The sequence below is a fragment of the Bos javanicus genome, chromosome 2 (assembly GCF_032452875.1).
Source record: "Bos javanicus breed banteng chromosome 2, ARS-OSU_banteng_1.0, whole genome shotgun sequence".
NCBI classification, from domain to species: domain Eukaryota; kingdom Metazoa; phylum Chordata; class Mammalia; order Artiodactyla; family Bovidae; genus Bos; species Bos javanicus.
In genome coordinates this window covers 73,377,979-73,405,865 of record NC_083869.1, presented here as the reverse complement: position 1 = coordinate 73,405,865, position 27,887 = coordinate 73,377,979, and the positions used below count along the sequence as shown (strand labels likewise).

Below are 27,887 nucleotides of genomic sequence, written 5' to 3'. Positions count from 1 at the left end.
TTCAGTTAGGTTGTAGGATACAAAATCAGTATATAAAAATCAGTTGTATTTCTATACACTTTCAATGAATAATCCAAAAATGAAACTAAGAAGATAGTTCAATTCACAGAAGCATCAAAAAGAATGAAAAAGAATAAACTTAACAAAGAAGTATAAAACATATATTCTGAAAGAGAGAAAACATCATTGAAAGAAATTAAAGATCTAAATAAATGGAAAGACATCCTATATTCATGGATCAAATGACCTAATATGACACTATTCCCCAAATTGATTTGACACACTCCCTATTAAAATCCCAGCTGCCTGTTTGGAGAAGTTGGCAAGCTGATCTTCCTATTCATATGGTAATACAAGGGACCCTGAATAGTCAAAACAGTTTTGAAAAGGAAGAACAAAGTTGGAGGACTTAGCCTACTACAAAGCTATCGTAAGCAAACCAGTGGAATAGAATGTAAGTCCAGAAATAAATACTTAACATTTATAGTCAATTGATTTTCAACAAGAGTGCAAAGACAATTCAATAAAGAATAGTTTTTTCAGCAAATGATGCTGGGACAAGTTGATAGCCACATGCATAAGAATGAATTTGGACCATTTGTTCATATATATATATATACACTCAATCATAGATCAGAATGTAACACTTGAAACTATAAAATTCTTAGAAGAAAGAGTAGATACAAGTCTTTATGACCTTAGATTAGACAGTAGATGCTGTTTTTTTCTTTTATTGTAGTAGAATAGGTGATGGTTTCTTAGGTATGACATCTAAAGCACAAACAACAAAAGAAGAAAAAAATAGGTGAATTGGACTTTACAAAAATTTAGAACTTTGTTTCAAATGATACCATCAAGAAAGTGAAACCACATCCCATAGAATGAGAGAAAATATTTGAGAATCATTTATCTGATAAACTTTTATCCTGAGTATATAAAAAATTTTACAATCAAGAATAAAGTCAACCCAATTAAACAGGCAAAGAATTTGATTAGACATTTCTCCAAAGAAGATGCTGAAATGTCCAGCAAGCCCTTGAAAGAAGCCCAAATTCTTTGTTGTTAGGGAAATGCCCATCCAAACCACAGTGAGGTACCGCTTCATACCCTCTAGGGTGGCTTTGATAAAAAGGATGGACGATAAGTGTTACTGAAAACATGGAGAAATTGGAACCCTCATCTACTGCTGTGGCAGTGTAAAATGGTGTAGCCACTTTGGAAAACAGTTTGGTAGTTCTTCAAAACACTAAACATGGTTATCATATCCGGTAGCCTAGTTAATGCTGCTATTTGTATATCAAAATTGGAAAGTTGTCCTCATAATACTTGTTCAGGAGTGTTCATACCATTATTCATAAATAGCCAAAAAGTAGATGCAATCCTAATATTCATCAGCAGATAACTACATGAGCAAATTCTGGTACAGCTATTCGATGGAATATTATTCAGCCACAAAAAGGAATGAAATACTGATACATGCAATGAGATGGATAAACCTTCAAGATAGTCTGCTAAGTGAAAGAAGTCAGACATGGAGGACACATATTTTATGACTCCGTTTATATGAAGTGTCCAGAGTAGGCAGATCCATTCGATCAGAAAGTGGATTTTCAGTTTTCATGGGTTTGGGAGAGCAGGTTGGAGAATGACTGCTAGAGGATGATAGAAGTTTCATTTTGGAATGATTATGTTCTAGAATTAAGTAATGGTGATGGTTGCACAACTTTGTGAATTTATTTACAACTGCTGAATTACATACACTTTAAAGGGTACAATTTAATGATTTGTGATTTATAGTTCAAAAATCATGTAAAGGAGTCATTTTTACTAAAAGTCATTGTAAGGAGTCATTCAGGTTTATTGATCTGTTTTTCTGGGAAACAAAGATGGTCATTACTATGACACTGTATGAAAAGTTCTTTGAAAAATACAATAGAAGTGAATGTTGTGGGACTACTTGGTGGTCCAGTGGTTAAGACTATGTGCTTCTAATGCATGGGGCGCAGGTTTGATCCATGGTCACGGATCTAAGATCCCATGTGGGATCTTAGGCAAGTTGTGGACAAAAAGAAAAAGTAAATGCTGCTTGATTGAATTCCCTCTTTCTGGAAGAGCCAACATATTCATCACTGTAATAAGGTTTGTCTAACAAGTGGTTCTCTGCCGAGATCTCTTGTGTTCATGTAAGACCCTTCCTTGGGAATCTGTAATCTATATTACTGTTCTCTCCTACCCAGGGAAACTGTCTCTATAGTATAACAGTTTGGTATACTGTGGTTGACATCTCTCTTGTGGGAGAAGTCAGCAGTCAGTGGAGAGGTATCTTTCTCATCAATTAATTACTCTTGGTCTCACAGTTGTTGAATGAATAAGGTAGATTTATGAAATAACTGCTTTTCTGTTTAACACTCTTAAAATGTTTGCCTTTTTCTTTATAGAAAATATGAAAAGTAGAGGAAGTTACTAAAAAATAGGAGATAAACTCACGTAAACCTGTTACTCAGAGGTTACATGTTAATCTTTTACGTACTCTATTTTTTTTCCTGTAATTGTTTCACATGTAGGCTATGTCATATTATATGTATATAAATGCCATACTGTACATTGTATATGCTATATGTATAACTGTATATATAATGCAGTTTCCGGAGAAGGCAGTGGCACCCCACTCCAGTACTCTTGCTTGGAAAATCCCATGGACGGAGGAGCCTGTTAGGCTGCAGTCCATGGGGTCGCTAAGAGTCGGACATGACTGAGCAACTTCACTTTCACTTTTCACTTTCATGCATTGGAGAAGGAAATGGCAATCCACTCCAGTATTCTTGCCTGGAGAATCCCAGGGACGGGGGAGCTTGGTGGGCTGCCATCTATGGGGTCACACAGAGTCGGACACGACTGAAGTGACTTAGCATAGCATAGCATAGCATAGCAATGCAGTTTCATATCCTAGACTTGTTTAATTACTACTTTTATGCAGGTATTTTTTTCCCACATAGACTTCAGCTTTACAATTCTTTTGAAGAAATTAAAGTATTTTCGATTTTTAAAAATTTCTGATAATTTTAAACATGTTCAAAAGTGGAGCGAATGGTGTAACATATTCTCATGTACTATCAACATGCTTCAGCAATTTTCAGTGTTTGTCCATCTTGTTTCACCTTTGAGGAAGTTTTGAGGGTTAGAATAGAAGCAATTCTTCTCATTATCAACCAGAGGAGAAACAAAAAGTAAAACTATGTTCTCCTTCTGTAGTTCACAGAAAAAAATACTTAAACTATCTGAAAAATTTGTAAAAAATTACCTCCTTAAAATATTAGTGAAGGCAGGTAGTAATCATTCTTGTGCAGTGTTTATTTTCTTCTATTTTTTAATAGTATATATACAGTAATGTGTGGAGGGCATGGCAGCCCACTCCAGTACTCTTGCCTGGAGAATCCCCATGGACAGAGGAGCCTGGTGGGCTGTAGTCCGTGGGGTCGCAGAGTCGGACACAGCTAAGCGACTAAGCAGAGCACAGCATGTGTAGTAATGTGTAGTAGTGGAGCTGCCTTTTTTTTTTTTAATTTCTGTACTTTCTGTCTCTTCCATTATGTAGTTTTTAACCACATAATTTGTGGAAGTAACTAATCCACCAGTTCCATCTTCTTGGGAATTTAAAACTTCTTGTTTTACGCTTCATTGACAGTTATATATTATATTCTGTAATACTGAACTGGAGAAGGACATGGCAACCCACTCCAATATCCTTGTCTGGAAGATCCCATAGACAGAGGAGCCTGGTGGGCTATAGTCCATAGGGTCACAAAGACTCAGACACAGTAATACTGAAAGGGAGATTTTCCTTCAGTATCAAATGGTAATGCCTCATTTTTGAATAATATTTCTCTCTTTGTAATTATAAAAGTAGCATATATTTTCTGTATTACTCGTAGAAAAAATTTAGAAAGTACAGAAAAGTACAAAGAAAAAATCCTAGTACCAGAAATTAGCCAACATTAATTATTTATTTCTGTTCATATGACCTTCCCTTTTAATATTGAACTTCATCCTTTTATTCGCTTTTGGGCGTTTACATCATATATTAGAGTTGTTCTTTTGTCATGACTTCTCTGTAGTTAATTAGTGTTCACTCTGGGGTGAGTGAGAGAGGGAGGGAGGGAGAAGGGAGTTCAACAAGATTTTTTTTTCCTCTCACAGAGTAATCTTGTGATAACTTGAGTAATTCCAGATTTTAATGATCTTTCCAATAAATGTATGCTCACCCAGAGTCTCCTGATTTTGCATTTCCAAGATGACATATGCAGAGCTCCCTGAAAGCCACAACACTGTTGACCTTTGGTGCCCAGTTGGCTGCTGGGCCTTGTCTGCTCAGCGCCAGACTTTCTGAGAATAAGAACTCTTTTCAGTGTCCAGCTCTGTGGAAGTGGGATTTCTGGTATCTGTTAGTTGAGAAAAATTATCAGGCTCAAAGTAAGAATTTAGAAATACTTTTACATTATTTTTGCATTTAAAGATTCATAACTGCATGTACATAAGTTTGAAAATATGGCTAGGAATACTTAGCTTGTGGATAAGTCATAGTTTGTGTCTGAACTAAATTAAAATCTCAGACAGCATTTTAATCACTCCATCTCTCACCTTAGGGGCAGCGTCATTAGTGTTTACAGGTTGGGAACCAGTGCTTTGGCTTTTCCAAATTGCTTCTTTTCTTTTGAATAGGCCACAGTCTGCCATTTTTGTGTCTGTGTGCTTTGTCCACATATATTTACGCATTCCTTTTATCTGAAATGTTTTTTGCATTCTCCCAAGCCCCCCACCTCCCATTCCCCAAGAAGAAACTGAATTCAGTTAATGGTTGCCAATGAGTATTTTCTTTTGATTTTCAACTCAAGCAGACTTTATTCATTCAACAACTACTTCTTGAGTGCTCTGTTTGTACCAGACATAGTTGTAGGCATTAGGTTAACAAAATAAACAAGATCCCCTCATTTATAAGGCTTGACAGTCCTGTGGGAAGATCAGCCAGCAAATAGATAAATAGACATATGATAAATTTTAACTTGTTGTGAGTGCTTTGAAGGAAGAGGACAGGATGCAGTGGTAAGGGACCCCCTAGAGTGGTCATTAAACGACTTACTGAGGAGGTAACATTGAAGCTGAGGTGACTGGGCAATATAGGCATCAGGACTGTGTTTCAGGCAGAAGGACCAGCGAGACCGAAGGCCCTGGAACTTCGCTGGTGGTCCAGTGCTTCCCAATGCAGGGATACCAGATTCAATCCCTGTTTCAGGGAAAAAGATCCCACATGCTGCAGCTAAGAGTTCCAGTGCTGCAACTGAGATTTGGCATGCTACAAATAAAGATCCCACTCTGCATGCCGCAACCAAGACCCGGCGCAGCCACACAAACAGAGTGAAGGCTCTGAAGTGGTAGAGAGTTTGGAACTGAAAAGAGGCCAGTGCCTGAGCCTGGTGTTCAGAGATATTTGACCCAGGCATTCAAATTTGGGAGTCATCAATTCTATAGGCTTTAAAAGTTTTTATGGAAATGGATGCACATTATTTTGGGGTGAGCCAAGTGAAAAGGGGAGAGGCTTTGGACTGAGCTGCTCACCAGAGCTCTGGGAGAGAGACAAAGATGATTACAGAAACTTGAGTAGGTGCTCAGCCAGAGGAGTCACAGCAAGGCAGTGCTCATTTGTTTTCATGAAAATGGAAAATTTTTCAGAAGGAAGGAGTGGTCAGCTTTGGGATGCCTCTGAGAGGTGGAGTTAGTGAAGAAGAGGAAAGTATTACTGGGATCTGCCAGCAGGGCAGTCACTGGTGATACTGACAAGGGGAAACCCGAGGAGAGGTCCAAGGGGTGAACAGGAAGTGCCTCTGTGCAGCTCGCTGGTGGAGCGGGATTAAAGGGGCAGAAATCTGCTTAAAGGGGCTTCACTCTTTCTGGTGTCCCTGATGGAAGGCCTGTGAGCTCAAGAGGGCCTGTTAAAGACGGATGATTTAGAGAGTCTCAGCTGCTGGGAGGGAGCCGACCGAGGAGAGCTTGCAGATGCTGGAGAGCAGGCAACTGAAAAGGTTGAGAAGGCAAAACACGAGCGTTGTCCCATTATCAGAGGAGATGCTGGTGGCTGTCCTGATTTGCTGGTGAAGATCTCAGTTGTCTGGTCCTGTCTACTTTACCAATGGAGTAGGAGGTGAGGCTGTCGGGAGAGAGCTGCAGGGTAGGATAGGGTAGATGGGTGCTTGTAGAGAAAAAGGCAAACAGGCTTCCCAGAGAATGTGAGTGGGAATGTTGCTGGTGATCAGGGCCTTTCTGAATTTTGAGATGATCAATTAAAACCAGACTGGTTGGATATGTGTGTGTTCTCTTCCACATGGTCACCCCTGAAGGCCTGAGAAGGCAGCTGCTTCAGAGCATCGATTCACCCAAGGTTTGGGATTACTAGGCAGCTACTACAGAGAGAGAGACAGTGGAGGGTAGTGCCATGCTATTAACGCCCACGTGGAGTTTAATCCAGCCTCAAAGGGGAGTGAGATTGAGAAGTTTATCTGATTAACGAGGTTGAGGCAGTGCCCTTGAACAGAAGAGCTGGAGGGATGGGCAGTTGTGGTGGGGAAGGAGGATCACGTGGTAAGGGACTGAGAGGCAGGAAGATGTGCTGCTATAGAGAGCAGAAAGCTGGAAGGAGGGATGTCGTCAGCCCTAGGAGGGTGCAGTCAGTACAGAAATGAGAGGAGCTGAGGTAGGAGGCAGGGAGGCTGGAGGCTCCGTGTGCTCTGGGTGAGGAGCATCTATGTGGGCCCAGGCGTGGAAGCTGGGCCCCGGGGAGTGGCTGCCCAACTGCCTGGTGTGCGGGGCAGGTCCTGTCCTGGAACACCCAGTTGGATTCCCTCAATCAGTGTCTCCTCCTTCTCTGCCACCGAGCACCTTCTTCAGGCCTCTGGTTTAGGGCTATCCATACCGTGCCACCGTAATCTGTATTTCTGTCTTTTTGTCCTTTGAGGCAACGACCTCCTTGCAGCCTTGACTCTGCTTTCCTGCAGTTAGCCTCGTACATGTGTCAGCTCACTGAGTGACCTTGTGGCTGCTGGCAAGTGGGGTGCAGATCGGCCCAGGGGAGAGAGGCTTGCCTGGGACGTCTGTATAAGTCCACAGCGGGTTGAAATTGTAGATTGTTATAGTGCAGAAGGTTGTCTTATTGATGGAAACAGCTGCTTTTGATGAGTGTGAATAAATTCTGCTCATTTCTGGCTTTCAGAGTTGGCTTGTCAGGTATGCTGTCTGCTTTCTCTGATTCTGCCAGGGAGACTTTTGATGTGTTTATTGATTCACTGGTGCTGGAAATATTACATTGTAGTTCTGTGCTGTGATTTAGAATATTATTTCATTACAGCTTCCTGAGTGCTTTGTAATATGATTTCTTGTTTCTTAATCCTCTACTTCTCATGCTCCATATGCTATAACTATCTAACATTTTCATATTTTAAGTTCTTAAGTACCCGTGCTGTGGACTTTTAGTGACACAGTAGTATACTATCATAGTATAATGAAAATATTACTAACTTTAGGGCCAGGCAGATCTGGTGTTCAGTTACTGCCTGATAGTTATTAGCTTTTAAATTTTGGGCAAAGATTTTTTGGGTGTATTTTTGTTGTTGTTGTTGTTGTTGTTGTTGGCAGCACACGCCACAGTGGCTTACAGGACCTTAGTTCCCTGACCAGGGATTGAACTTGGGCCCTGGCAGTGAAAGCTCAGAGTCCTAACCACTGGACCACCAGGGAATTCCCCTCTAAGCTACATTACTCTTTTCTTTTTTTAAAAAAGCTGTTCGCTTTGGCTGCACTGGGTCTTTGTTACAGTACATGGCTCTAGAGTATGTAGGCTCAGCAGTTGCAGTGCTTGGGCTTAGCTGTGGCATGTGGGATCCTGTTCCCTGACCAGGAATTGAACCCAGGCCCTCCTGCATTGGGAGTGCAGATGCTTAGCCACTGGACCACCAGTGAAGTCGCTTAAGCTTCATTTCTTTGTCTTCAAAGTGGGAAATAATGCCTGCCCATTCCTTACAGGTGTCTCGCTGTCTCTGTCACCGCACTTCTCCCCTCAGCCATTCACAGGTTCCCACCTCCCTCACTTGCTTATGTTTTTTCCCTGCTCAAGTGCCTTAACTGATGTGTGACATCCTGTCCACGTTTCAAGACAGAGCTCCAGTTGAGCCTTGTGTAAATGGTTTTGACATGGTCTTCCAGGCTTTCTTGATCTATCCCTTCCCTAAGTGATTATAGTACTTACTCATAGCCCTTATGTGGCAGTATGGCATTCTGTCTGTGAAGTCTTCTATGTATCCTGTGTGTGTTGAATTCTTACACTGACAAGCTTTTTGTGAGTGTGTATATCTTGTTCTCTCCAAGTAAGTTGGAAGTATTTTCAAGTCAAGTCATAGATTATAGTTATTTCTTTTGTATCTTCTGTGGTTCAGTTCAGTTCAGCCACTCAGTCATGTCCAACTCTTTGCGACCCCATGGACTGCAGCATGCCAGGCCTCCCTGTCCATCACCAACTCCCAGAGTTTACTCAAACTTATGTCCGTTGAGTCGGTGATGCCATCCAACCATCTCATCCTCTATCATCCCCTTATGGTCCTGTCTTCAATCTTCCCCAGCATCAGGGTCTTTTCCAATGAGTTAGCTCTTCGCATCAGGTGGCCAAAGTATTGGAGCTTCAGCTTCAGCATCAGTACTTCCAGTGAATATTCAGGACTGATTTCCCTTAGGATGGACTGGTTGGATCTCCTTGCAGTCCAAGGGACTCTCAAGAGTCTTCTCCAACAGTACAGTTCAAAAGCATCAATTCTTAGGCACTCAGCTTTCTTTATAGTCCATCTCTCGCATCCATACATGACTACTGGAAAAACCATAGCTTTGACTAGACAGACCTTTGTTGGCAAAATAATGTCTCTGCTTTTTAATATGCTGTCTAGATTGGTCATAATTTTCTTCCAAGGAGTAAGCGTCTTTAATTTCATGGCTGCAGTCACCATCTGGAGTGATTTTGGAGCCCCCCAAAATAGAATCTGTCACTGTTTCCATTGCTTCCCCATATATTTGCCATGAACTGATGGGACTGGATGCCATGATCTTCGTTTTCTGAATGTTGAGTTTCAAGCCAACTGTTTCATTCTCTTCTTTTACTTTCATCAAGAGGCTCTTCAGTTCCTCTTCGTTTTCTGCCATAAGGGTGATGTCATCTGTATATCTGAGGTTGTTGATATTTCTTCTGGCAATCTTGATTCCAGCTTGTGCTTCATCCAGCCTGGCATTTCACATGATGTATTCTGCATGTAAGTTAAATAAGCAGGGTGACAATATACAGCCTTGATGTACTCCTTTCCTGATTTGGACCCAGTCTGTTGTTCCATGTCCAGTTCTAACTGTTGCTTCCTGACCTGCATATAGATTTCTCAGGAGGCAGGTCAGGTGGTCTGGTATTCCCATCTCTTGAAGAATTTTCCATAGTTTGTTGTGATCCACATGGTCAAAGGCTTTGGCATAGTCAATGAAGCAGAAGTAGATGTTTCTACTGTGGTAAGATGTGATGTATCATAAATTGTTGAGTAAATAAAAGTAATCAAGATGATGGGTAACCAAAGAAGATAAATGTATTTACCTCATTCAGGTATTCATTGTACAAATGTCTACAGACTGCACGTGTAAGATTGAAACACATTGCTGCACTCTTTTGAGGCTCCTGTTAACTGGTAAAATCCATTTCCTCACACTTTTATTTTGGGCTGGCCTTGTGACTTGCTTTGACAGTGGACTGTGGCAGAAGTGAATTGCAGGTTCTGCCTCCTGGGCCTTGTGAGGCCTGGCAGTCTTCCCTTTGCCATCTTGGAATGCTCCAACCACATGTACTGAACTACAGACTATATTACTGGGTTGTTAGAGATCACGTGCGGCAAGAGGTCCAGCCAACAGCCAGCGTCATTGCCTCAGACATGTAGGTGATGCCATTGTAGACTCTTCAGCCTCAGTCAGGCTGGCAGACAGCAGCAGCTACCTGAGTGATCCCAGGTAAGATTAGCAGAAGAACCTCCTGCTGAGCCCAGCCTATCATAGACTTGTAAGAAATGTCAACTTGTTACTGTTCTAAGTCACTAGTGAAAATGGCCCTACTACCTTTTTTAACTTCTCTTATGGAGAAGCCTGTAGTAGACTTGGAAGTTCAGAGCTCACAGCTGATTTTTGTTCTCTGCCCCACCCTCCATTGTCTTCACTCCTTTCTGGTGGTGACCTAAGTGCCACAGAGTAGTAGCTATAAGAAAGAGGTTCAAGAGAGAGCTATATATATATATATATTTTTAAATGCCCTGTGCAAGCTTTTCTGATCTTGAATCTTATTTGATGAATATGGAGCCACTCATCTCCCCATTGCCACCCTGGAAGTGCAGAGTCAAGACTGGAGGCTGTCTGACACGTGTCCCTTACATCAGGCTGTCCTGCTGTGTGTTTCATTCTTGTTGAAGCTGGTATTTTTTAAGTTCTTTCTGTTGGCCTGTGGCAGAATTGTGCTGCTTCTTATGATGTAACTGTAAATACTTAAGAAACTCTTCCTGGGGGTGCAGAGGGAGAACACGTGTACTTATTTGTTGGGTAGCTAAAAATACCTGTGAAGGAAGGCACGGGAAGTTAGCAACACCTTTTGCTTTTAGGTGGGGAAATGTGGCCGGGGGATGGGAGTAGGGGAGAGAGGTCTTGCACTTTTGTGCAAGAGAGGATCACCCATTACTTTTTTTTTTTAATTAAAGAAAAAGAACAAAGAGGACCCAGTTTGCTTAATGCTTTGGGGCTTCCAGTGTCATTCTGTGGATTTCATACACAGGAGTTTGTGACCTGCTTCTGAGTGTGGTAAACCTTTACTGCATAACTACTCTCAAGAAGCATATACTTACTTGTTAGAAATCATATGGAATTCCAGCTGAAGGTGAAGTTTTTATATAATATGTATTTTTTTTAAATAAAATTTATAATACGTATTTTTAAAAATAACGGGAAAGAGCATGGGCTCCTTCCTCTCCTGGGAGTGGAGACTTTGCTATCTGGCCTGTTGCTTCCCAGCTCACCATCAAGTCTAACCTCCTTTCTCTGAGTTGGGACAGAACTAGGCCAGACTTGTAATAACAAGGATTTGAAGGTAGGAAAGGGAGACTTCCGGCTATGCAACCTTGGAAAATCACTTACCTTTGCCTCATTTTCCCCACCTGTAAAATAGGGATGTGTTAATGCCTACTTTATGGAAGTGGTTGGAGAATCAGAGATAAACTGTATAAATCATCTTGGCATAGAGCCTGACCCCTCATGTTGATGCTCAAAACTGATATCGTCACTGTCATTACTGGTTAGTGTCTGCTGATTTTGGGCCCTTTGAAGAAGTAAGGGATATGAAATTCTTTTCACCGAGAATGAAAGATGTTTAGAGGAATAAGGAGTGATCAATTATCTGCTGGTGTAACAGAGCACCACAAATTGGATGGCTTAAAGTATGAGTGAACAGTTTCTCATCATTCTGTGGTTTGACCAGGTGGCTTTTGTCTCCTTAGATGTATTTGTGTATCTGCAGTCAGACGGTGACTGGTAATGCTGAGTGGTCCCCCATGGACTCACTCCCATGTCTGGTGGTTGCTGCGGGCTGCTGTTTGGAGCGAGTTGGTTCTCCTCTAATGGCTTCTTGTGCTCAGGAGGCTAGACCAGCTTCCTCACAGCATGGCAGTCACGCACGCTCCGGGGTCAAATCTTAGTTCATTTCTGCCGTCTCTGATTTCCCACTGGCCAGAGCAAGTCTCAGGACTCATCCCAGGGTCACTGGGGAGGATGAGATTCCGTCTCGATGGAGGAGGAACAGCAAAGCCTTTGCAACCATTTTTAATCTACCAGTCTTGACCTTAACTAGCTTCTTGGCGAATATTGGGCCCGGAAAGAAAAGGTTCTATTGGTTTCTCCAGTTTTCATGTATTGCTGATATCTTTTCATTAGTCTGACATGGGAGCTGATTAAGGAAGTGGGGGTATTTTGTTTGGACTGAAAATTGGAGTGAAGGGTAATGGCTGCTTTGCTATATATGAAGACCTTTCCTGTGACGGAAGGACAAGTTCCATGGCATGGACATGACTGGAAAGCGATATCTCCTCCACTTAAGGAAGGACTGCCACGTGAGACATCAAGGCTTCTTGATTGGAAGGAAAGCAGAAAACGGGTAATCAGGGGCTAGGGACTTTGCAGGAGTGTTTTCCTCATTGGATGACTTGACTCATCTCTCATTCTAGGACTTGGAAAGAGCACTGTGGTTTTTTGCTGAGAGTGGAGGTGGGGTGGGTGACAGGAAGGGATAAAAACCTTGTGCACAGACTGGAAGAGTTACCCTGCCCTGAATTTCAGTCACTTGATTTATAAGATCAGATTTACCTGCTGAACCCCTGAGAGTTCACACTGACTGTTGGTGTGAAGAACATTTCTGTTTAGTACAGTGTTAGGGTTTCTGCATCTTGAAGATTGGTTTTCTGTGCATCTTCTTGGGTTAGGAATTGAGAAAAGACGTTGAAAAAATAAACATGTACAGTTGTTCCAGGAGCTGTAGATTAAATAGTCTGCCCATTCAGCCTGTCTAGTAAAAATGACTTTGGTACCTCCTCACATCGTTTGAGTTGTGCTATGCCGAGGGTGGTTTTGAGGTCTCCTAATTCTGTAGCAAAACACCAGGCCCAGTTGGTGCTTCTGCCCGTGGAGAACACTGTGTCAACAATGTGGTCAGAGTGTGAGCCTCTCCCCTTCTCCCTGTTGGTCACTTCTCTGGAGGAGGAGGCAGGGACCACTACCTGCTCGCCCTTTGTAAAGCTGCTGAGCAGGTGTAGGTGTCGCCTTTGACTTTGATTGTTGTTACTGGGCCAGCCAGTTTGGTCAGTGCTGTTTCTGTGGAGCCTGCCTCACTTCCTGCACTTGGATTGTAGGAAGCTGAGAGACAGGCTACAGTACATACAGGGACTCAGACACAGTGGTGTTTGGTTTTTGGTGGGGACCAGAATTTAAGGTACACATAAATCATCCAGCTGAAGCAAAAGCTTGCTCTTCTGACTGGTGCATTTAAAGCTGGAAAATTGTGAAAAACCTCAACCCACCAACTGTGAAGCTCATTGGTTCTTTGCTTTGGGCTTCGACGTTCTTCCTGATATAAATAATAATTATGTTATTCTGACATGTTTGCCAAGTGTTCATGCTTCTCGCTCCACTTGTGCTTATAAACGATGCTGCAGCGCGAATGCTTTGTCTATGATTAAATGTTTCCCAACATTTGAGCGTTTTGTTATCTGTGCTGATGTGTTTTTCTCTTCTCTTGCTTTTCAGAATGGACTGCTGAATTATGAAGTATTTCAGACCCAGGAGGAGAGCGTCACTCTGCCACTCATTCCTTTCTCCTCTACTAGTTATTTAAATTGGACTTTTAATATCCTCCCAGCTGCTCTTCAGCCACACATGGTGCATTGCTGCCATTCCTCGGATTGCATCTTTGACACACAGGCTCTTAGTAACCTTCAGCAAACAAAGAGGCCGCCTCCGGGGGCCGCTCACGGGGAGGGCGTCACCCCCATCGCCCTCTAGCTTCTGCGGCTCTGGATTGGAATTCCGCCATGGAGCCTCGCATGGAGGCCTGCCTGGCACAGGTGCTGCAGAAGGATGTGGGGAAACGACTGCAGGTTGGCCAAGAACTGATAGACTATTTCTCAGACAAACAGAAGTCTGCCGACCTCGAGCATGACCAGACCATGTTAGACAAACTTGTGGACGGACTCGCTACCTCTTGGGTGAACTCTAGCAATTATAAGGTAAGCCGTGTGCAAGAGGATGCTCTTCTAGGTGGCTGGGCTACCTAGCGGGGGTCAAAATGGGTCCTTTGAAGAGTCCTTTGAGAGCCATCAGCATGATTGATCCCTTGGTTTCCACTAAGACACTCAGTCACGTTGTGGCTTTTGGACATTTCATTCTAGAGCAAGTAGAGTTTTCTTTGATTTTTGTTGGGGATCAAAACACCCTTATTCTTCAGTGCACTGAGAGATGGCCCTGTGACCAGATAAAGAGAGGCTTTTATGTGGAAAAGGTGCAAGTATTTGAAGCCTTGAAGTTAAAGTGACTATCATGTCTTGCAGTGAGTGGCTCTTTGTGAATAACAAGTGGCCTCATTGATTTTCTTGGGGTTGGGGATGGGGATTGGCAGTAGGATGAGGGCTTCTTACCTTCAGGCTCCTATTTTGAAGTCGGCCCAGGTACCTGGCCAGCAATAGTATGGTTTGCCAAGGACTCTCCTGAGACCTGTTTGTGATGGCCTGGAGGGTATCCTTCAGGTTCCAAAGGTCAGGACTCCTCAGGTGCCCTTGGTGGGTGGGAAGGGAGCAGACAGGGTCCTATGACGCAAATGAGTTGTGAACCTTGTTGCCATTCAAAGATTGAGTTTTCATGAAGGAAAACTGGACTGGACTTGAAGTGCTGAAGGGGTGTCATTTCTCCCCCTCGTCCCCCTCCCCAGCCTTTAGTGTGTTAAGAAGCTGGCCCCTTTGGATCTAGGTTGAGATGGAAGACAGAGCGGGCTGTTGGCATGGTTGCTAATAGGTGCTATAGACCTTACAGACAAAGGGGCTTCCAGACACAGGACCTTCTGTGATTTTTTTTTCATTGTACCAGTCTTCTGACACGTATGGACTTATAACGGCTGCTTACAGGATTTCTTTATTTGCTCTAATATAGACTTTGTTTTCCAATTACATTGAATCTTGATCTTATCTAAGAGTCAGCAGGCTTTAGATTTATTAAGGGTGTTTACCTCGGTCCCTAATATTTCATTTAGAACTGGACATAAAGTTTACCTTCCTTGACTTTGAAAGTTGAGCTTAAATTTTGTCTGTTTCATTCATCTGTTTATTCATTTAGCTGACTTTAGTAAGTACCTCTTAACCTGCTCTGTGTTGGTGCTGGGTGGTGGGAGTGTTGCAGAGGGCAAGGGTGCGGTAGACTAGTGACGTCTCTGAGGTCTGTGAAGTCACCCTTTCTGTGTGCAAATTAGGATGCTTCTGGCTCAGAGTGACTGAATGCCGACTTAGTTGACTTAAAGTTTGCATAAGGAGATTGAGTAATTGCCTTTAAAAACTTAAGAAGTCCACATAGTTAAAGCAATTGCTAGGGAAGAAGAGTGACTGCTTATGTCTTTTACTTGGGAGGAAACCTTCTCTGAAGCTCCCCAGCAGACTTTTTTACATTACATTGCTGCATAACTGGGAATGGACAGATGTCCACAGTGGCCTTCAGCCATCACGCTTCACCTCCTGGTCTCATGAAGGGGTTCAGCCTCCCCTGAGCCAAACCTGTGGCTGTGTGGAGGGGTTGGGTACCAGACTCCTGCTAGGAAGAAGGAGGCGAGGCAAGGGGCAGAGGTACATGGATGTTAAATAAGTAACCCACAGGTTTGCTGTACAGGGAGCTTTCTTAACCTCCCTGGGCCTGAGTTTCCTCATCCATAACGTGGGAAAGTTATTAGATGCACTAAATGAGAGTGAATATACAGTTATTACGGAGAAGGAAATGGCAGCTCACTCCGGTATCCTTGCCTGGAGAATCCTATGGGCAGAGGAACCCGATGGGCTGCTGTCCATGGGGTTGCAGAGTCGGTCATGACTGAAGTGACTTAGCATGCATGCATACAGTTATTATATGCCAGCCACATAATCAGCTTTCAGACATTGACAGTGTCAAGACTTGGTTTCTGTCGTCACTAAACTCGTAGTCTGGGAGTGGTGGGTAAGGATATATGAGTGAATGGTTACAATCAGTGTTGCGTGTGCAGTAATAAAGTGAAAGAAAGTGTTAGTCGCTCAGTCGTGCCCAGCTCTTTTGAGACCCAATGGACTGCAGCCCGCCAGGCTCCTTTGTTCATGGGATCTTCCAGGCAAGGACACTGGAGGGGTTTGCCAGTTTCCTTCTCCGTGGGATCTTCCCAACCCAGGGATCGAACCCAGGTCTCCTGCATTGCAGGTGGATTCTTTACCAGCTGAGCTATCAGGGAAGCAGTAATAAAGATGCACAGAATTGGTGGGAAGACAGAAGAGAGTAGTAAAACTGTCTAGAGGAACCCAGAGGTTTTGAAGACTGGGTTGATTATTCATAATAGGAATTGTAGGGTCACAGTGGAGTGAAAGATTAAGACTTGAGAACCTTTGTGAAGTAATTTCCAAGAAAGACAGCTCTGGGAAGGAAAGGAAAACAGGGTTTGCTGCTGATTTGCATGTGGTCATGGACAAGTCATTTTACCTGTCTGTGCAGGGCAGGTGTTTGACTAGGTCTTCACTCAGGAGCCTCAATCTCTGATAGCTTGTTTGACTTCATACTGATGGCTTTGGCGTCAAGGCCACGTCGTGTGGTTCTGATCTTACCTAGTGCTGAGCACCCCTCTGGTCTGTAAGGTCTCTTAAGTGTGGTGACCATGTGCCTTGTTCACACCTAAAGCCCAGAACCTGAAACACTGCAGGTGCTCAGCACATCCTAGTTCCCTGCGTGAACTCAGGAATTTAGGGGCATTCTTGGCAAATTTTCCTGGTTGCTTTACTGAAATCTGGAAGTGTATTTTTAAGGGACCTACAGCTGTTTTTTTTTTTTTTCCTTAATCATGGATTGAGATTACTTAGTCAGAGCCTGAAGTACACTTCAGGTTTTATTTGAAGGGATTCACTTTGTAATAGGCAATTCTCTGAAGCTTGGCTTCTTGACATTTGTTTTTTTCTTTTTAAATTCAGAACTAAAAAGATAAGGGGAAAAGAGAAGCACTTTTGACCTTCCAAAATGATAACACTTAGGTATTGTTATTCCTTTTCCTAGTAAGAGAATGTGATGAATGCCAACATACTGTCTTATTTTAAAAAATAGTTTGCTGGAGCCTGGATCACGTTACCTTTGAGTATTAATGTGGTAGACAGGTTTGTACCTGGTTTTGATTAAGGTTTAACAGCTACTGATTCTTGCTTATTTACCATATGCATTTAATATCTCATTTAATCTTCATAACATTCCTGCAAGGTAGATGTGGTATCCTGATTTTATACATGAGGTCACGGAAATTACTGAGAATTAACGAGATAATTTCTCTTTGTGATCATGGAACTGGGATTTAAATGTAGGACTCTGATTTCCTAGCCAGTGTTTCTTTCATTAGAATAGAGGTCAGCAAACTTTCTTAAAGATCACATGGTAAATGTTTTAGGCTTGGTGGGCCCTGTGGTCTTCTTGTAAATATTTAACTTGTTTGGGCCATTGTAAATGCAAAAGCAGCCCCAGATAATGTGTTTGTGAGTGGCGGTAGCTGTGTTCCAGCAAGACTTAATTTACACAAACAGATGGAGGTCGGCGGCCCCTGGACCGTAGTTTACGAGCCCCGGCACTGACTGAGGCACTGAGTGCCTGCGGTGTGTAGATACTTTCCTCACTGGTGGGAACTGTTCGTGATTCATTTGCGAGAAGAGTGAGCCTTATAATTTGTACCTAATTTGGGAATAGGGGAAGCCATCATTTTGATAGAACTCAGTTTGCTTTTGGAGCATCTTATATGATATTTTAGGAAGCTTTTCTGGCTCTTTCATGCAGACTCATTTTAGGGTCAGTATATGTTCTGTTAACCTGTCACTGATTACTGTGAGCTGACTTCGCTGAAATCAGCCTCTGTGCACTGGTACCAGATTGAATCTCAGAGACAGAGTTTTGGGTGAAGTAGAAAAGAATAGCGTTGTTGCTTTGCTTGGCAAAAGAGGCACAGCAGGCTTCTGCCCCCTAAAACTATATGTCCCAGAGGTGGAACCAGGACCTTGCCTCAGGGCTGCACTGTGTTTCTTGGCCGCTCCTCCCTTGTCTCTGCATCCCTTCCCTTCCTGGATTAGCAACTGTTCCATCTGAACTCAGGGAAAGTCGAGGAGGCTGATCGTGCCCAGGAGCCCCTACAGTTGGCTTTGGATGTTGTTGGGTCATCTTGGGGAATGAGTAATTGGTTATTTAAATACTGTCCTCATACAGCTGGAACACCCCAGGACTACACTGTGGGGATGCTTTTCACCCCCATCCCCAATCCAGGGTGTCACTGTGTGGACTTTGTAAGTCCTTTGTGATGTCACAGTGACTGTGGGAAACACGGAAGAGATGGAGTCTTTATTTGTTTATGAGACTTCTTTTCTAGATTGTGTGTGTGTGTGTGTGTGTGTGTGTGTGTGTGTGTGTGTGTATGCTCAGTTGTGTCCAACTCTACAGACTGTAGCCTGCCAGGCTCCTCTGTCCATGGGATTCTCCAGGCAAGAATACTGGAGTGGGTAGCCATTCCCTTCTCCAGGGGGTCTTCCCAACCCAGGGATTGAACCCGGGTTTCCTGCATTGCAGGCAGATTCTTTACCGTCTGAGCCACCAGTACCAGTAGTTACGCTAAATATGTGTTCATTTTTAACTTATTATCACAAGATGAGATGGATCTTGGTATATTCATTTAACAAATGAGAACATTGATGTACAGATAAATCAGGTAACTTGATCAAGATGACAGAGCTAGTAATCAAGGTTTCTGGGCCTTGAACCTAAGTTTCATGCAGTGACTGAAGTGAATTAAGCACTGATCCTGTGTGGATAGTGCCTTGAGGGCTGGGTATCCCTGGGGGAAAGATAGGCCAGGCACGGTCCCTTCCTCACAGTGGAATGCTGGGCCAGTGCTGGGCAGCCTCACTCTGTCTAAATCTGATACATGCGGACTCTAGCCCAGGGCATTGTTGTCTCAAGGCCCAGGCCATGCTGACTTGAAATTTGTAGGATCTCTTTTAACTGAGGGCTTCCTTAATCTCTCCCCTAATGGTCTTAGTGGTCTAAAGGTAGGACTGTAAGGAATCTATAAAGTTGGAGAGGCCTTGATGGAAAGATGGGGTTAAATGGGACCAGAAAGGATCAAAAGGAGTGAATTGCAAATTCAGAGTGACTTCTCTTCCTTCTTGTTCATTCGTGTCTAGCAGCACTGTCTCAGTATAGACTGTAGAAAGTTTCGTCTCTTTTATAGCTGCTCTGTGGAGCACAGTATGACCACTGCCCTGGTTCAGGTGCCCTTTCTGGCCTGAGGGGAGGGTGCTAACAGATAAGAGAGGCTCCTCTGTGCCCCTTGCCTATCTCTAGAACCTTGACTTTCATTGAGGTTTTAATTTTCCCCCTGGTGTCCTTGAGAGAAGAGCCAGAAAGGATGATTGGATTCAGATTAAGTGACTTCTGTTTCTGGCTCTCTGCTTGGTGCTGCCACAGTGATGAGGCTTCTCAGAGGCTGTTCCTTTTCCCCAGGTTTTCCCTGCTGCCTTGTCCCATTGGTTGCAAAAGTTGAATTTTTCTGGGTATAGTTTAAAGACAGGTGCCTCTCTTCTAAGTAGGAAAGCTGCAGTGAGTGGTACTCAACAAAAACAAAAGCAAAGCAAAAAAAAAAAAAAAGCCAGGAAGAATTATTTTAAGAAAATTTATATGACTTGTCAAATAAAAATGGTGTCCTTTATGTATGTAATTAATGGCATTTCTTCCTGAGTGTGTGTTTATGTATATGCAAGGGCAGCAAAGTGCATTGGAAGTAGTTCAGATTGGAAGATGAACAGTCTGAATTCTCATCCTGGTTCTGCTATTTAGCCTTTTGAGCAAGTCAGTCTACTCATCTGTGAAATGAGTCTGGTGATAGCTGGTGCATAGCATTGTTATGAGGGTGCAGGGAGCCTGTAGATGAAGGTGTCAGGGCCGCTTGGAGTGAGCGTGTGGTCAGTGAGAGGAGGATGATGAGGATATGCAGTTACTGGGCCCAAAGACGACAAGATCTGTAGAAAGTGAACCTTTATGTGGGACTGAGTTTGTGTGCCTTCCTTAGTCCTGGTCAGCCTGTTCCTTGGAGCAGAGGCCTTGGATCCTTTGTAACAAGATATGAATCCTTAAACCATGCACTGTTGATAACAGAGGACCTGAGCAGAGCAGCAGCTGGCCTGGAATTCTAAGAGTGAGTTTAAAACCTACTGGCAAAGGCAGTCTGCTGATGGAAGACCCCTGTTTTCAGAGGGTTTCATTTGTTCTTTTTATTTTTAACTAATATTTCACCTTGTTTCAGAAAGCTCAAATTGAAATAAGGATACATATAATGAAATCATAAATTGAATGTCAGAGCAAAAAGAAAGAGAAACAGCTAGGGTGAGAGCACAGAGCCGATAATGAGGCTGATAAATCCGTGATTTTGATGTTTATGAATAGCTCACTTTTATGAAGCACTCATATCAGGATCCGTGAAGCACTTCTTGTTCATTGCTTTGTTTAATCATGAGGCAAGTACCCCTAATAAGCTCTGGGATTGCTCCCATTCAACAGCTGGGAACTGCTTAAGAGCAGAGAAGCAACTTGCCCAGGGTCACAGAACTGGAAAGTTATTTAATCTGGATAGTCTGTCCTTGGAGCCCACATCCGTAGCAGAGCAATACTGCTTCCTTTATAATGCTGCAACGATATTTATAGTATATTTATCAGAGCAAAAGAGTGTTATGGTGTACCCCACAGCTAACAGTGATGACTTTAGGAGACTGGGTCCTGAGTGACAGATAAGCAGCTCATTTTGTACTTTAATAAAAAACCAAAACGATTTAAGATAAGTGTATTTAAAACAGTTTTTTGACTGGTCCTAATGGAATCTTGACCTTATATACTGTTTAACCTCTTTATTTTGGAAGATAGTCAAACCTACAGGGAAGTTTCACAAAACTGGAAAAAAGCATTGTTTACTATAGCCAAGATATGGAAGCAGCCTAAGTGTCCATTAATGGATGAATTGGTTGGCCAAAAAGTTAGGGTTTTTCTGTAAAATGTTATAGAAAAACCCAAAGGAACTTTTTGACCAACTCAATACGATGGAATATTATTCAGGCGTAAAAAAGAATGAAATAATGTTATTTGTGACCTGGATGGACCTTGAGGATATAATGCTAAGTGAACTAAGACAGAAAAAGACAAATACATCCTGTATTATCTCACTTATATGTGGAATCTAAACAAAACAAAACACAAACCAAGTTCACAAATGTCTGCCAGAGGCAATAGTTGGGGCTTGGGCAAAATAGGTAAAGGGAGTCGAAAGGTACAAATGTCCAGCTCTAAAATTACTGAGTCCTGGTGGTGTAATGCACAGCATGGTGAAGTCAGGAATGCTGCCTTGCATAGTTGAAACTTGATAAGATAATAAATCTTAAAAGTTCCCATTATAAGAAAAAAAAATTCTGTAAATGTGTGTAGTGATGGATGTTAAGTAGATTTACCGTGGTGATCATTCACAGTGTATACAAATACTGAATCATTATGTTGTCCTCCTGAAACTAACATAATGTTGTGTGTCAATACCTCAAACCCTTCCCCACACCCAAACATTCCAGTGCAGAGTTTCCATGTGTTTCATCCAGACCCCAGTGGCAGTACTTCACCACTTGTTTATCTTCTCTGTATGTGAACTGTTGGACAGGAAGTGGTAGACCTTGTGCTCCGTCACTCCTAAATATTCATGTTTCCTAAAGACAAGGGCATTCACTCATATAGTCTTAATGCAGGTCTTGGAGAAGGAAATGGCAACCCACTCCAGTGTTCTTGCCTGGAGAATCCCAGGGACAGCAAAGCCTGGTGGGTTTGCAACCTCTGTGGGGTTGCACAGAGTCAGACACGACTGAAGCGACTTAGTAGTAGTAGTAGTAGTAGTAGTAGTAGTAATGCAGGTCTAGGACCTTAATGCAGGTCCTAATAGTGTATTAGGATTGATAAGAGTACTAATCCCTGGAGGAGGAAATGGCAGCCTGCTCCAGCATTCTTGCCTGGAGAATCTCGTGGACAGAGGAGCCTGGAGAGCTACAGTTCATGGGGTTGCAAAGAGTGGGACACGCCTGAGCACACACACATGATCCAGTCTGTGAATCTTATGCATGTTTCACCTATTGTCCTGCTAATGTCCTTTATAGCAAAAGAAAGAAAAACTGTGGTCTACAATTAAGCTCCCCAGCTGCATTTTCATTCTCACTTGTATGGTCTCCTTTGACATCTGTCTTTGTCTTTCTTGACTTAATACTAGGCTGTTTCTTTTGTACAGTCCTTCCATTTGAGCTTGTTTTCTGCTTCTCATGGTTCGATTGGTTGTGTGTTTTGCAGTGGGAAAACCATGGACGTGATCATTGTGTCATATCAGAAGGCACGTGGTATCTTTGTCCTAGTTGGTAAAGAGATGTTTGCCAGGTTACTTCTGAAACGTGTTATTTTTTCCTCTTATAATGAATAGGTATCTTGTGGGGAGATATTTTGAGACTATGTAAATATCCTGTCTAGCTTTAGTATTTGTTGATGATCCTTGCCTAAGATAATTATTTGGATGCTAAAGGGTGATTTTCTGATTCCATCATTTCTTCTCCATTTATCAGTTGGCTTCATTTACTTTTGAAATGTATATCCAACTTATATGCAGAGTACATCATGAGAAACGCTGGACTGGAAGAAACACAAGTGGGAATCAAGATTGCCGGGAGAAATATCAATAATCTCAGATATGCAGATGACACCACCCTTATGGCAGAAAGTGAAGAGGAACTGAAAAGCCTCTTGATGAAAGTGAAAGTGGAGAGTGAAAAAGTTGGCTTAAAGCTCAACATTCAGAAAACGAAGATCATGACATCCGGTCCCATCACTAAATGGGAAGTAGATGGGGAAACAGTGTCAGACTTTATTTTTCTGGGCTCCAAAATCACTGCAGATGGTGACTGCAGCCATGAAATTAAAAGACGCTTACTCCTTGGAAGGAAAGTTATGACCAACCTAGATAGCATATTCAAAAGCAGAGACATTACTTTGCCAACAAAGGTCCGTCTAGTCAAGGCTATGGTTTTTCTTGTGGTCATGTATGGATGTGAGGGTTGGACTGTGAAGAAAGCTGAGCGCCAAAGAATTGATGCTTTTGAACTGTGGTGTTGGAGAAGACTCTTGAGAGTCCCTTGGACTGCAAGGAGATCCAACCAGTCCATTCTGAAGGAGATCAGCCCTGGGATTTCTTTGGAAGGAATGATGCTAAAGCTGAAACTCCAGTACTTTGGCCACCTGATGCAAAGAGTTGACTCATTGGAAAAGACTCTGATGCTGGGAGGGATTGGGGGCAAGAGGAGAAGGGGACGACAGAGGATGAGATGGCTGGATGGCATCACTGACTCGATGGACGTGAGTCTGGGTGAACTACAGGAGTTGGTGATGGACAGGGAGGCCTGGCGTGCTGTGATTCATAGGGTCGCAAAGAGTCGGACACGACTTAGCGATTGATCTGATCTGAAGTGATAGCAGGAATTAAGTGTATACTTTGATAGTTATCCCCAAAAGGAGCTACTGTGAAGAAGAAAATGTTTAAAATTAGTCTTTTATAGGTACATTTATATTCATAAAGAATTTAAGGCTGCCTAATTGGACTGTGAAGAATGCTGAGCACCAAAGAACTGATGCTTTTGAACTGCGGTGTTGGAGAAGACTCTTGAGAGTCCTTTGGACTGCAAGGAGATCCAACCAGTCCATTCTGAAGGAGATCAGCCCTGGGATTTCTTTGGAAGGAATGATGCTAAAACTGAAACTCCAGTACTTTGGCCACCTCATGCAAAGAGTTGACTCATTGGAAAAGACTCTGATGCTGGGAGGGATTGGGGGCAGGAGGAGAAGGGGACGACAGAGGATGAGATGGCTGGATGGCATCACCGACTCGATGGACGTGAGTCTCAGTGAACTCCGGGAGTTGGTGATGGACAGGGAGGCCTGACGTGCTGCGATTCATGGGGTTGCAAAGAGTCGGACACAACTGAGCGACTGAACTGAACTGAACTGAATCCTTTGTGAACAGAAAATTAATGTGATGAAATTTGGTTTGGACTCTGGGCTTCCTGGCAGGCAAATAGAAACAGAGAGATGAAAGGAAAAAAAAAAGAAACAGAGAGATGGTTATCTTTCTGTGTATTTTAAACAACTGTGGAAGGAATATAGAAAGGTAAATAACAATAGAATGTCTTCTTGGATTTAGCAGGATATTAAAGGACACTTTGTATGAGGAAGAGAAAGAAGAGTATGGAAAACACATGGAATAGAAGACAGTACCGCAGGAGGGGCAGGTTCCTGTGGACACAGTTGAGCAGTAGTTGCTGTGTGTTGTTTAGTCCCTCAGTCAGTCGTGTCTGACTCTTTTCAACTCCTAGACTATATGTAGCCCGCCAGGCTCCTCTGTCCATGGGATTTCCCAGTCAAGAGTACTGGAGTAGGTTGCCATTTCCTTCTCCAGGGGATCTTCCCGACCCAGGGATTGAACCCATGACTCCTGCATTGGCAGGTGGATTCTTTTACCACTGAGCCCCCAGGGAAGCCCTCACTAGTTACAGCTTTGGGCTAAGGGGGAAATTGTCAGGTGGCATCCAAGGTGACTAGGTAAGCAAGAGCTGACTGACAGCACTGAGTTAATCTTCTTAACAGGTTAAGTAGAGGAAGAGTCTGTGACAAGGACCACAGCAAAGAATCCAGAGAAACTGGATGAAACTGGCTTGAATAGACATGGGAATCGACCTGGAGGAATTATCTGGCTACAGCTGACTTTCACCAGGGATTTGGGGTAGGGGCAAAGACAGCTATCTGTTGTGGCCCAGATGCCTGGGGTTATAGATGGGTAGGTAGTGCTTGGTGCCAGGCCTGGTGGTGGGTCAAAATTTGTGTTTAATCATCTTTAAAGGCTTTGTGGAAGAGAGGGGCTTTGGGCGTTTTTTGGATGAGAGAAGGGAGATAGCTCAGTGACTCAATAAGCAGCGTGTCACGGGTGTCCTTAGTAGAGGTGATGTTCTGAGAGGAGTGGCATGTTCTGCACTCGTAGGGTGGAGCTAGAGCCCCAGGTAGGGAGTGCCTGGCCTCTGGCACCTTAGGAGGCCTGGGAACCAACTGGAGGGGGAATGGAAGCCATTGAAGGGCCAGAAACTCTGGGTGCTGATGTGGGTGGTGTAGACTCGGCTGAGTTGATGTAGCTTTAATGCATGCTTTACTTCCATGAGTTTTTAGCTATCATTTCTTTATCCGTAGTTGTCAACATCTAGGCACAAGCCTCACTGCACTGAGCATCGTTGAACATGCGCACACTCTTGCCCTCTTGTGTGTGTCTGCGCTGGAACTTCTGAAGAGTTGAATTGATGGGTCGGAGTGGGCCACGTTGCCCACCCACCGGTGCTCTGTGAGTGCCCTGGAACCAGTCCAGGGTGTTATTTTCCTGAATGTTTTTTCCTTTTCACTGGGCAAGTGAAACGATGTCTCTGTGTTGCCAGGAGCAGTGTTGGAGAACCTTTCTACTGCTTCTGACCTTTCAGATAAAAGCAAGTCTTATAAGGAAATAAAATAAATAATTTTATTTTTGTTAATCTCATTTCCTCCTTACATGATTGATGCAAATAGGTTCTGTCTGGGCCATCTTAAGACATTAACAGGGTAGGGGACGTCATTAGTCAGGAGGAGGGCATACGCATACCTTTACAAAGGCTACCCTGAAGTGGATTAAAGAAGTGGGATCTCTGTTGTCATTTATTTCCATTAGCTGTTCTGTTCTTTCTTTTCTTTTTTTAAACACAAATAAGAGAGTTATAAGGAAAAAACAACCGTAATCCATTTCTTCTTAATGCTCCTTCCTTTTTCCAAGTGCTTTCACATCTACCAGAACCTAAATATCAGTTCATCCTCACTGGGCTTAGATGGGAGATGCTGAAGAAAGCTAAGTGGATAGTCAGTTGGTTTTTGTTGGGCAGTGAGGGTAGGTGCGTGATTCTGTTCAATTCTTCGTATAATTTTAGCCCAACCCAAGGAGTATTTTTTAACAGCTTTGTAAAGAAAAGAACTGATATTAACCTTTCTGATTGTGATGAGGAAGTCAGGTAGACTTTGATTGAGTAGTAACTCAGTTCAAACCAGTTTAAGCCAGAGAGGGTGTTACTGGGGCAGACCACTGGCTGGGAGGGGTGTTGGGATGGACTACTGTGGCAACAACACGGGGTGGGGCGTGAGGGGTCTTGCTCTGTCTGGCCGGTGGCTTCTGGGACACTCCGTTCAGCATTGCTCTCGGCCACCATGGCCCCACCTCACATCTTGTAGCCCTATCACCAGGGGCAAGAGTCTCTATTCTCCCAGCTTGGAGTAAATCACCTCTCCAAGCCCTTGGCCCACTCACTGTGGCCAGGGAGGTGTGCTGCTGCAAGGAAATGGTGGCCTTGCTCAGAAAACATCTGTGTCAAGGGCTGGAAGAAGTCGTGGGATGGGTTCCCCTAGCAGAAAGAGGGCTTGGCTGGGGACAAGTGGCCTGAGCGTGACCACTGTGGGAACGATGAGCTTCATGGGAACTTCGTGTCTTTTTCCTGGAGAGGCTGCAGGGGCCTCCATGCTGCTGCTGCTGCTAAGTCGCTTGAGTCGTGTCTGACTCTGTGCGACCCCATAGACGGCAGCCCACCAGGCTCCCCCGTCCCTGGGATTCTCCAGGCAAGAACACTGGAGCGGGTTGCCATTTCCTTCTCCAGTGCATGAAAGTGAAAAGTGAAAGTGAAGTCGCTCAGTCGTGTCTGACTCTAGCCACCCCATGGACTGCAGCCCACCAGGCTCCTCCGTCCATGGGATTTTCTAGGCAAAAGTACTGGAGTGGGGTGCCATTGCCTTCTCCGAGGGGCCTCCATGGACAGCCCAGAAATTGGGCTCAGAGCCCTGGACTCACACCACAGCTCTTGTACCTGTTGATGACGCCTCTGCTCCTCGTGCTCAGGAGTCAGCACCCTGAGGCGGGCCCCTCACTTCTGGGCTGGCATCTCTGTGTGCGCCTCACTTCTTCTCTCCTCTGATGACCCCATGTTATGTGGGCTTTTAGCTCTGTCATCCAGTGAGAGCTTTCCCGTCTTTCCCAGCCCCTTTAAACTGAGAACTTGTCCTTAGTGTCTATTATACCAGTTTTTGTAATTCTGGTACCAAAATGCTAGTGTTTTTATGGATATAATGCCCTTCTTTCAGTAGTTTAAACATCTGAAATCTGGATCACATATATTTTGCTGGACTTAGAGATTCACATGCTGCTTTTTAACGTTTCAAACATGCTCATGCTTACCATTTGCCTGTTCGGTTAAAACCATTCCTGAGTGTCTTGCTGTAACTAAGGAAATGGCAATTAACATGAGTGAAATTGAGGCTCTTATGTTTATTCATCACTTCCATTTTTCTGCGAGCCAGCTTGGGCCTTTCATTTCTGTCAGAGCTCCAAATGGAGTAATTTTACAATTAGGAGGGGAGCGGTGATGTTCAGGAGATTGATTCTGAGGAGATTGCCTCGGGGACAGGAAGGGGATAACTCCTGGCTGCTTTCCAGCCTCCCCAGGTCTGGGTGGCTTCCTTGTGTCAGGGGCTAGACTCCTGCTCTTCTTCCCTGCAGCTCCAGGCCTGTTCTTTTTGTCCAGGCCTTTTTCCCCCCCAGGACTACTTATTTTAACCAGAATCAGCCTTCCCTCCCAGTTATGCTACTTTGAGAGAAGTGTGTTCAGAGCAGGTGGGTGAAAGGTAGTTCGCTTCCCAGGGAGTAATGCTTGGGGCCAATGCCAGACATGCTCCCAACCCATCCCTGGGGCCGCTCCCAGCTGGCTCTGTGTGGGACCCTGTTGCTTCATAAAATGAATGAGGAGGTTTAGACTTCTAGAGCCGCAAAGTGCAGGGGGATGTGGGCACAATGGGGACACGCCCCCACACCAAGGACAGCTGAGGTACAG

General features: G+C 43.7%; 1 protein-coding gene across 18 annotated transcripts in view; it reads left to right on the top strand.

The window, feature by feature from the left end:
- The window catches only part of CLASP1 (cytoplasmic linker associated protein 1), a 273,353-nt gene that overhangs the window by 25,584 nt on the left and 219,882 nt on the right, over positions 1-27,887 (top strand). For all 18 annotated transcript variants that reach the window (XM_061440036.1, XM_061440038.1, XM_061440042.1 and 15 more), the window contains one exon: positions 13,399-13,877. In XM_061440036.1, coding sequence (XP_061296020.1) covers positions 13,683-13,877 — 195 coding nt within the window. In that variant the 5' untranslated portion in view covers positions 13,399-13,682. Of the gene's footprint in view, positions 1-13,398; positions 13,878-27,887 lie in introns of those variants that run through there.